Here is an 11,294-nt window from a genome sequence, read left to right on the forward strand (position 1 = left end):
CGTGACAACCTGCTAAACTGCCACCAAAAAATCAGCTGAACCTGAATTAGAAGACAGAAACATTCTTCTGCTGCTGATATGTTTTGTTTTGACTTTTGAGAAAATTATTGAACATAGAAGTTCAGGTTATTCATTCTTATTGCATTTTTGTTGTTAACACTAATTCCATAACTTACTAAAGTTTTTGAATTTTACTAGGCCTGTCTCATCAGTGGATTTAATTTTAAATTGTTTTTTTGTGATTCTAGAGTGTTACTGTTAGGTTGTGGTTTTCTATTTTCAAACTAGGCTAAGTTTATTGTGTGAAAGTTTAAAGAATTGTATAAGTTAGCCTAAATATAATTAAAGACCTTGTTTTATTTTTATTTTCTATATTTATTACGCTAACATAATCTGGTTAATTTATTTAAAGCGGAACTTCTCTAAAACATTAGTCAAGTTAACCTAGCCTAATAGAATATTGCATCATGACAATTTGAATTAGCTTGTGATTTGGTCCAGTAAAATAATATGCTTGGAAGTCAACAAATATATCAAACATTATTCAAAAGAAGTTTGATTTTCACATTCATGGGTTTACCTACATGTGTTCGGCTGGCTCATACTGAAAATGAAGTTCGCGTCCGTTTTGCTCCAAGCCCTACAGGTAAATAGTTTTCTTAAGTTATTAGTTAGCCTAAGTATTTAACGTTAGTAGTTTGTTGGATTCTTTTAGAGCTACTTAGTGAATGATATTATGTAGGCTAACTTACCAGTAGGCCTAACTAAGTTATTTTCCTTAAAAATTTATAAGTATCCCTAAGTTACAACTTCCAACAGGTCTATCTGTGTCAAGTACTGTAATGGTGAACAGCGGTTGTTGTAAAGGTCAAATCAAATCAAATGAACCTCTTTGATCACAGCAATAGCATGGAAAAAAATGTTTTTTTAAAATTTGTTTAAGTAGTTATTATGAGCGATTTGATTGAATACCGGTAATTAAGGTTAAGGCGCAGATGGTAGTACAATAGACTATAAGTTATGAGTCAAAGGCTCATAGTCATAGGTCATCACTAAAAGTTTGCTGTACAATTCATTCTCGTTCTGTAAGTACTGACTTACTTAATATTGGTAATCATTGTACTTGACAAGGTCGTATGCACTGTAATATTTGTGTTCTTAGACCAATAAATCTCTTGACTCTTGACTCACCCCTTGCTTTGCCTGATACGTTCCACTTGCTAAAGGCTCATGAAGATGGGTAGATGAAATGTTAAAACTGGTTACCAACCTAGGAAACATGTCTTTACAGCTTCAATTTCCTTATTAATTAGGCCTATGGATGGATATATTTGAAAGCTTTGGTTCCTACTCAGGTTTTTTGCATCTCGGGGGCCTCAGGACGGCACTTTACAACTTTTTGTTCGCCAAGTCAAAAGGGGGAACATTTATCTTGAGGATAGAGGACACAGATCAGACCCGGCTTGTGGAGGGAGCAATGGAACAATTGCAAGTTAGTATGATGCCATAGAATTAGTTTTAAAGCAAAATATTTTTTTCTACAAGAAATTTTTGAAACATAAAGTTTGACCAGAATAAAAGGTAGGCCTATAAGTGTTTGTTGTCCAGTTTTAAGTATAGATTACATTATACTATAGTCTTCGGATGCCGACATACCAGAGTGCATGTTAAAGCGGAGATTGAGTGATAAATAAGTGTTGAATGTATGAGATAAAAGCTTTGTTACTGACTAAGATCAGCTTCTTTAACCTGGACCATTCACTGATCAAGAATAGCTGGGACCAGTTTAGAACCATCTAAATGTTTACTGACGTTTCTCAGGATCAGACCAGCAATCTTGTCATTACTAGACGGGCACTTTTAACTCATCTAGCTTGGTAAAAAATCATTGTAAACATATGTTAACTTTAATCTGCTTACTCTCCCCCATGTATGTTGTAGATTGTTTGGTCTTGCTAAAGAAATATCATCTTGTTATGTCTAGCCTATATCTTTTTGTTGTCATATTGTAATTTATTTATCGAATATTACTTCAAGTTGGCTTAAATTAACTTCAAAAATTGTCTATTTTTAACTTAAGTCTTATAAAGTTCTTGTCATATTTGGTTTGACCGTTGGTATGAATGAATAAATAAATAAATAAAGTTAAGACAGATTTTTGTGTCTGAATGTACTGCCTGAGTAGGCCTACACTGTTTTCTTTAACTTATATGAACTGTAAACTTCAACTGTATACCCAATATGCTTCGTATCACATTTACGCCTACAAAACTACCCCTTTACAATATTTTATATCAGTAAAATTCTATGTTAATATTGGTAATAGCCTACTTTTAAAATCTCCTAGGGGTTCTAGGACTTTTGAATCTAGCACATTGTTAAAAAATAATGTAGATGTTGTAAAAAGAATGTATGGTACGTTTTAAGGTCTTGATAAAAACTAAACTAATTCCCTCTAACCTAGTCAACTGATTTGAACTTTGCCAATTGCTCTAATCACTCTTTTAAGTGGTAGAACTCAACACTCCTGACAACTCAATTACTAATGGGCCCTGCGACCCCCTCTAGAACTAGCCTGAAGTAATGTGAAAAACAATTCCGTGCCAGAACATAGAGGAATAAGAAAAAAATAAAAACGACTCTTTTACTCTACTGATCTAATTTGATATTTGTTACAGGAGGACTTGGAATGGGCTGGGATTATACCAGATGAAAGTCCTTTAAAAGGGGGAAAGTTCGGACCTTACCAGCAGTCCAAGCGACTGGATCTTTACAAGTAAGTTGTAGTTTATTTTACATCTGTACATGTGTGTGAGTGAGCTAATTACATTACGGTTTAAATTGTTGAATTTTACTCTATTATATTGTAGACTATTGATGTTGGTAGATGGTTCTATTCAAGCAGTTTTGAGCGTCTTAGTCTTTTACATGTTAACTGTATTATTATTATTTTTATTTTTGACTCAGTCTATCCAGCAAGAGCTGGTCAACGACGTCGAGGGAGTAAGTAAGTAAGTAATGTAATGAATGTTGACAGATTTATGAGTAAGTATGATTAATTAGACAACCAAATGAATCAGTTGTGTATAGTGCAAATGCTTATCAGAACAATACAATAAAATTAGTATGAGATAATATAATGTTGATAACAAGGCTGTGTGATGTTTGAAATTAAGTGAACATTCTATATTGTTGTTTTATTTTTTTCTATAAAATACATTTTCAAAATAAATCTAATAACATTATAATTTTTTTAGGCCCTACTTATAGATTTTATTTGGTAGAATATTGAAATACACAGTAGACCAATAAAATGATAGCTTAAATACTGAACATTCAATCTTTAAAGAACCGTAAACATTTTGTTTGCTTTTAATATCAATAATTTTATATATTTCATAAATCATTTCACCAAATTTCTGAATCTTGTAGAATAATCTTCAATACGGTTTTATACTCAAAGTACGTCATGAAATTCTTTTTAAAATAGCAGCGTATTGGGAGTAGCATAGAAAGGAATTGAAGCCTCGTCCACACTTGGCAATTTGTCTCCAGAAACATCGTCGGCCACTGTCTCCATTAGCAATATCTCCAGATAATCCATCGAATGTCCGTAGACAAGTCTCCGTGTTTCTGGAGACAAGATACGGTGCTTTCTGTTTCCCAAACGAATTGGAAACGCAGAGACAAGATACAAGTTTTTTGTCTCAAGTCCGCATATGTTGAGGTGTTTGGTGACAGGAAATCAGATACAACCCAAACCCACTGGTGTTTAGTGTGGGGTTGTTATCTTTGGCTTAACGAAGGCCATCAGAACCTTGATTTCTGTAGGAGTGATTCTTGTACAGTTTTTAAATCCTGCGCCATCTTCTAATCGAAGGTCTGATCGTAGTTTTTGACCATAGTACGAATCTCTCTCAACAAATTTTCGGGTCCATCATTGTCTCTTTCTTGGTACATCAGCCACATGGTAAAGAAGTATGAAACACAAACATGATAACATTACGTCCTCTTCAGTCTCCATACTAAACAATGGTGGGCTAGTGTGACCGCAAAACACATCGGAAACTTGTATACGAAATTGTGTTGACAGACTGTCGGTCGGCTCTGTCTACAAGTGTGGAATAGGCATTTTGACTAAAATAACCACTGCACCAAAAAATTTACAAAAAACACCAAAGTGGTACAAAAATTTAGTTTAGGGCCTAATCAAAGCTCACTTTTAGGAGATTTGTTTCAGGACTGCAGTAGAACAGCTAATACAAAATGGCGCTGCCTACCACTGCTTCTGCACGGAACACAGATTGGAACTGCTGAGGAAAGACGCTCTACGCAGACGACAGACTCCACGATACGACAACAGATGTCGACATCTCAGTAAGGAGGAAGTGGAGGACAAGTTGAAATCAGGTGGACAACAATGTGTTAGATTAAAGGTAAAACACATTATCATATGAGCTCATAACAAATGTACAATTTCACATAGTTTACAAAACCACACATAATGAATACACTTTTAGTTTAGCTAGCACAGCTGTGATAATTAGAAGCCAGGGGCTTACGTCCTCGCTTATAAAGTCACACAACACAACACCATAATAATGCCAAGATGTTTAGGATTCCTCGTGCGACTTCTTCAAAGATTTTAATTTTAATTTATTGGACGTTTCCTACGCTTAGTGTTTTGTCTAAACTGAGTTTCGGGAGGTAATGGACCTCCTTCCATTTTCAAGTCACTTAAATATTATTGTACATTTACATAACCACCCTGTCTAACCTAACATACCTCTTTTTCCCCACACATTAATTAAGTAGCATACGTAACATGATTAATCTCTTTAGCCAGTTTGATTTTGAGTTTTTCAAGTTTCCCAATCTTTGTTCTAGTTCTGGGTTCATAACGTGTATTTACTCACTGAAATAGTCTCACACCAGGACAAAATATTGGCAATGAAACCTTTGTTTGTAGTGTATCAATAAGTCCTGGACTCTTAATTGTCTCAAGTTATATTGGGCCAAAGAAATAAAGTAGTCGAACACACTTGATGTAATTTTCTCGTCCTTTGAAATTAGAAAAAATACCGGAAGTGATTAGGCAATTATTGCGGAGGCAATCGTGTCTGTCACACCCGATGTATTTTGTAAATAGAAATTGTACACTACATTAATACACTCTTATTATACTGACTTGGTTTCTAATATATATAAATATAAAGGTAGTATAGAAACGTAATAGATTGTATCTATCAGCTGGTCCCGGGATGTGAGACATACCATGACCTGGTGTATGGCAACATCACTCACGACGTTGTTGCTTGTGAAGGCGACCCTGTCATATTCAAGTCTGATGGTTTCCCAACGTATCACCTGGCCAACGTGGTAGACGACCACCACATGCGGATAACGCATGTTCTGCGAGGAGTAGAGTGGCAGTCGTCAACTCCAAAACATCTCATGCTGTACAAGTGAGTGGATCTTTTTTACTCTAATGGTTTTGGAGATATTTTTAAATTTGAAAGTAGGACACAGCGGCTATTCTGTCAGCTGAACCAATCTTGAAATTTTACTGTATGGTAATACAACTGTGCTAAATTGGGTGGAATAGTAGTTATGCTTGCCTTTGAATCTGAACATGCTGGTTCTATCTTGTGTGGGATTGATCTTGGACGCAGCAATAAATGCACTTGATCATTAAAGTCGTAATAATCCTGTCTAAAAACACAAATGATCTTATTAACAAAGACACACAGATGATCTCAGTCTATGTTACCCTTATTTTGCATTCATATTAAGCTTAAAATATGTACATAGGCACAAGACTAGAAATCGGGCCATTAATAAAAAAAAAACCATAATAAAAATACCAATGACATTCAATATTACAAATAAAAAATGGTTACACAATAATGTAAAATTTAGATAAGGTTTTTGCATATTTCCTCCATAAACAATTTCAGATTTCAAATGAAGTGAGTCGACCGGCAAGAAGATGGGGATAGTCTTTTCCTGAAGAAACTGTTGGTCTAAGTCAATACCAAAGCAACGCAAGGCTTCTCATTTAATGTTACACTCATCTTTCATACATATTCAGGTAAAATACACTCACTTGTTGCCCCAATTTTACTAGTTGTGTGATTTATCCCCTCCGGGTCGCAGAGGACTAGGTTGGGAGCCTCCTGAGTTTGCACATCTCCCCCTACTGATGAACGCAGACGGTACCAAGCTCTCCAAGAGGCAAGGAGACATCACAGTGAAGCATTACCGCAGTGATGACGTTCTGCCGCAGGCTCTCGTCAACTTTGTCACCTTCTCCGGGGGAGGCTTTCATCGAGACAACAGTGATCAAGTGAGGAGTCTCAGCACGGATCAGCTCGCTGCTGAGGTCAGTCGGAAGTTTTGTTAATTCCCTTTGATAGGTCTATTAGGTTTTCCCTTGACAGAAGATTCAAATAATTAGTTCTAACACTTAACACCCCAAGCCTATTTTTATTTGTCAGTTAATTAGTTTTTAGGTTATGAACTTTTATGCCTTCTACCATGTATTTATTTCAACACAATACATGTCAATTTTTAAGCATAAATATAAGAAAAATCTGTGTCCTCTATACTAATGTAAACAGAAGCAAAACAGGTTTAGTGGTTAATCGTTATTAAACTCACTAATTTCATCAACTTTCACTTATCTGAACACCACAAACATTTTACAATAAATAAAAATCAAGTCACAACCTGTTTTTCAATTCCTGTACAAATGTTATTGTGGTGTTTCATTATTTTTTAGTATTAAAAAAAATAATGTGCTTGCATAATCTGGCACATTTGTATAATATGTGAATTACAAATGTATATACGGTAGGCTATTCATTTTGGTATTCGCTTGTGATAGTCTTCCTATTTCATTGTTACTGACAGCATTTCCAAACTTTTTAAAAGTAATTTTTTTGGTTACAAATTATGTAAGTGAAAAATATTCTAATTTGTGTTTAACGTACAGTTTTTGTGGTTCTTTTGCCAGAGTAGACCCTAGCCCATGCAGGTAAGCCTAAACCCCGCTATCCTAAAAATCCTTACTTATCAGGATGTATATCTTCGTAACAGTTTGATCTGGGTCTGGTTGGAGTAGCTTCGTGCCGAGTATCTCTGGAGCGCTTGGACGACTTCAACAAGGCTGAACTTGCCAGACAAATGGCCAATGAAACTGAAATGGCTGCCTTGGTCAAACAGTTCCGATCCAAAGTGGCTGAAACGTATAAAGACCAGTGAGTATCATTCCGAGTCCTGTTTGTAAGCTGTATTTTTTTTGTTGATTGGCAAAGATTGTGGAGTTAGTTTTGCATAGTGAATGTGAGTGTGAATAGTGTTTTTGAAAATTTCACAATAGTATTAAATTCATGAGCATATTTGGTTCTGGTCGTGTGACAATTAAGAATTTAAAAAACCTACTAATAAATTATAGGCCTACAACATATTTACCTAAACAACAAATACCTAAACATGTTTTTTGCCATTCGAACCTGGAGGGTCAGGGCAGTGGAAAGCCATTAGTGACTAGCGGGATTTGAACCAGGGACCTTGGGGTCAAAAGCAATGATCTATAACACTAGGCCATCTCACTCTCTGTACAATTCATGGTAGGCCTACTTTAAACTTTAATACTTTCTTATTAAATGGCGACCATACAAAGTAGGTATTTTAAGCCAAGTATGAATTGGGATTAGTGTAGGATGAGTGGCGCTTAACTGATTAAGTGCTCCCCTGCCTAGTGATAGTAACGTAAGAATGACTTTACTGTTATACTCAGAGCCTCCTACCTCCTACCTCTCTGTTATACTCAGAGAGGTAACCAACAAATTTGGAAAAGGTTTTAAAACTGCAAAAACAGGCCATTAGAGTTATTGAAAAATTTAAGAATAAGAAGTCGGTGAAAAAGTACTTTAAAGAAATGAAAATTTTTACAGTGTACGGTTTGTATATTTTTAAAACTATTCGGCATGTTTATAAAGATAAAAACACTGAAGTATCCCATAAATACAATACAAGGTGGAAAAATCTTACTGTAAAAAGTCATCATCGTCTGAAACTTTAAAAAATGAAGCCTTCGTATATTGGCAATTTATTCATAAGAAGTTTGCCTGCCTTACTAAAAAAAGATCAAAACAAACCCAATTTTTTGAAAAAGCTAAAATCATTCTTAATTAATCTGGCTCCCTATAGTATAGATGAGTTTATAAATCAAAAATGAATTAGCTGTCCATTCTAAAATAATTGTCAAATTTATGGTTAAGCCATTTAGATTAAGTTTTATAACTAATGTTGTATGCTTTGACACTATTCATGTATATAAAATGTATAAAGTGAATAAAGATAATTTGATTTGATTTGATTTGGTTAGAAATTAAGGAAAGGCCAATTGGCTGAATAGGACTGTTATGTACAAGGATAGGGATCAGCTAGCTTACTTGGTAGACAGAGTCCAGATTAGTCATAAAACAACACAACACAGAAAAACTTTTTCCAACAAATGTGTTATGTGTTTTATGTGTGTACCAAGGCTAATCTGGACTCTGTCTACCAGGTAAGCTAGCTGATCCCTACCCTTGTACATAACAATCCTTTACCGTTACTCAAGTGTGTAACAGAGTACTTATTATGTTGAACTTTAACTCCAGGTTGGAGCTGGACCTCAACGAGGATTACGTCAGGTCAGTGATGCAGTGGAGTCTGCAGAGAATCACTCGGCTGAGTCAGCTGGCCGGACCTAACTTCTCCTATCTGTGGGTCAGGCCACCAGTGACCAACATCAGTGAGCAGCAAGCAGGTGGGTCGAGCACAACCCTTTCAATTCTGAGAAATTTTCAACTTTTTTGTACATTAAATGATGTGTTGCATTGTTTTAAAAGAGGTAAACAAAAAGTGTCTACAACTAAACCCCACCAAAAATAAGAATTCTCAAAAGTAAACCAGCATTTTTAACAGCATTATTGGTATCGAGAATCGACTCATTCTTTACACTGTTTCTTTTTAAATCTTGGTTAACACGACCAATTCTGGCCCTAAATGCCATTTTGTCATTGGGCTTTAAACTAACTGCATAGCTGAGTAGTTTTGTTGTGTAGTCTGTTTATGAGTTTGCTTGATGAGTGTTGAGAGGCCAGTGATGACGTTACATAGAAACCACAGTCTGACAGTCTAAAAGTCATGGTCAAACATATGTTCTAGCGATGGGTAGATTCCAAAACTTGATTCTCGATTCCACCGATTCTCGGCTTTGGATTTGGAATTGAGAATTGACCGTCCAAAGTTGATTCCGTTACCGATACCTGACTCGTCTGCGAAGTTTGGAAAATTACCGCCAAGTTAATTCCCCGATTGTGGAAGATAATGATGTTTTTGTTAACGCCAGGGTTATTTAGGGTTTTTCCATGACCGCGGGAGACAATGACGATGTCTACACAACCGCGGGAAATTAACAAAATTTGTAGTTGAGAGTTTTGTGGTGACAGGGTTTTAGGGTTTTGCCATCACTGCGGGAGGTAATGACGATGCCTGCACAACCGCAGGAAATGTTTTTTATGTAATGGAATTGGAATCGAGAATTAAAAAGCTGGAATCGACCCATCACTAATATAGGTGATAAGTACACTGATAAGTGTTTGTTTTCAGAGTGGGTGTCTGCAGTGTATGAACATCTCCAAGCCACTGATGACTTCACTCAGAAACCGCTGTCGGACAGTCTACGAGTTGTGGCCAAACAGTCAAAGGTCAAGGTCATGGAGGTCATGCATCTCATGAGGATGATACTGTGTGGTAGAAAGGTGAGGTTTGAGGTTCAGTCACTACACATCCTGAAATACCCTGTTCTTAACTCAAAGTTGAGGCTAGGATTTTTCTAGGTTGAAGTTGAAGAATTAGATAACTTTTCTGAAGGTTAATTTGTCCCCCTTGTTGATTGAGCCTTAAGCCAGTAAGTCAGTGGATAAAACATAACGGATTACAAATCAAAGTCAGCGATCTTTCTGTTGCTGCGAGGTTTCTGTTGTCACCACTAATATTTATCAATATAGTTTATTCTTGTGCTGTTTCGGCCACTGTCTTGCTTTGCTTGATACTTTCCATGCAGAGGTAGCATGGGTATGGGCAGATGCCAAGATAAAAGAACCTGCCAACTTTTTTTTATAAAAAAGTAGTTATTCATCCTACTTATCGCTGAAAAAGCCTTCTTGTAGGCGCAAAATTTTAAATCAAACTGTGCTGTGAACTTTTGTTATGCCACATTTGACAAGGTCAATTACTACATGAAACACTTTCCTTGGATAACTCAGTTGGCATAAGACATAAGGCATGTATTGATCGGCAATACATGAATTTGATTCTCCTGTAGTAGTGTGTTGTGTATTAATTCATTCTTCTTCAATATGTTCCTAAGCCAAGTACTCTTTCCTTCAAGAAACTAACCATGTTGTGTATCGGCAATCTCCTTTAATTGTCATTTTCTCTTGAAAGATATATAAACTTCCTATCCCTTTCAAAAAATACCCCTTGATTATCCACTTGGCTTTACCTTGAATCAATAATTAATAGTAGTATATTTTGCACACTGTTTTACCAATATCGATCTTTTGTTTCCACAGGAAGGTCCTGCGGTGGGAGAGATGTTGGAAATGTTAGGCAGAGAGACGTCACTGAATAGAATTCAAGCTACGTTAAACTCTCATCAGCAAAGCAATACTGAAAAGACATCTTCACAGTCTGGTGGGTGATATAGTAAAGTATAGATATATATCTCATATGTTTCTTTTATTTGAAAAAAAAAACCTATGTCCAATCAGTGTCGGATATATCATTAGGCCGCAGCTTTAGCCCCGTTCACACGGAGCCAGTTTACAAGCTACACGTTTTCTTTTTACTCGCAGATTGTAAAATAGCTCAGTATGAACGACGGGCGCAAGCACCCTAAATCTGGCACTGTATCCAATTAATGTATTGAGTATTGACTTTTCTAACCAGAATTCACTATTCTACTGCTGAACTGATTTATATGAGTGTAAAGTATTCAATTACCTTGCAATATCATTTTGAGTCGGGTTATGTTTGATTGCAATTGCCAAATATTCAGGTCTAAGATTCTTTGTGAATAAAATTGTATACTGACCACAAAACAAATTTTGACATTATATACATTTACAAACAAAAAACTATACATTAGTGAATTAGCGTTACGGTGCATGCAAACTTTTTGCTCTCCTTGATTCCTATTCAGTGATATAGGCTATAGGTACTTTCATTAAAATACA

General features: G+C 35.9%; 1 protein-coding gene across 1 annotated transcript; it reads left to right on the forward strand.

Annotated features, from left to right (window-relative positions):
- Positions 1-245: 245 nt before the first annotated feature.
- Positions 246-10,775, forward strand: LOC128992184 (probable glutamate--tRNA ligase, mitochondrial). The gene is made up of 10 exons (XM_054415644.1): positions 246-646; positions 1,356-1,492; positions 2,679-2,776; positions 4,241-4,436; positions 5,251-5,465; positions 6,157-6,382; positions 7,099-7,259; positions 8,670-8,818; positions 9,664-9,815; positions 10,632-10,775. The coding sequence occupies exons 1-10, from the start codon at positions 511-513 to the stop codon at positions 10,758-10,760; spliced, it is 1,599 nt and encodes a 532-aa protein (XP_054271619.1). The 5' UTR covers positions 246-510; the 3' UTR covers positions 10,761-10,775.
- Positions 10,776-11,294: the final 519 nt, after the last annotated feature.

This window comes from Macrosteles quadrilineatus, unplaced genomic scaffold (assembly GCF_028750875.1).
Source record: "Macrosteles quadrilineatus isolate MER2022 unplaced genomic scaffold, UCM_ALF_1.0 Scaffold_4__1_contigs__length_99947679, whole genome shotgun sequence".
NCBI lineage: Eukaryota > Metazoa > Arthropoda > Insecta > Hemiptera > Cicadellidae > Macrosteles > Macrosteles quadrilineatus.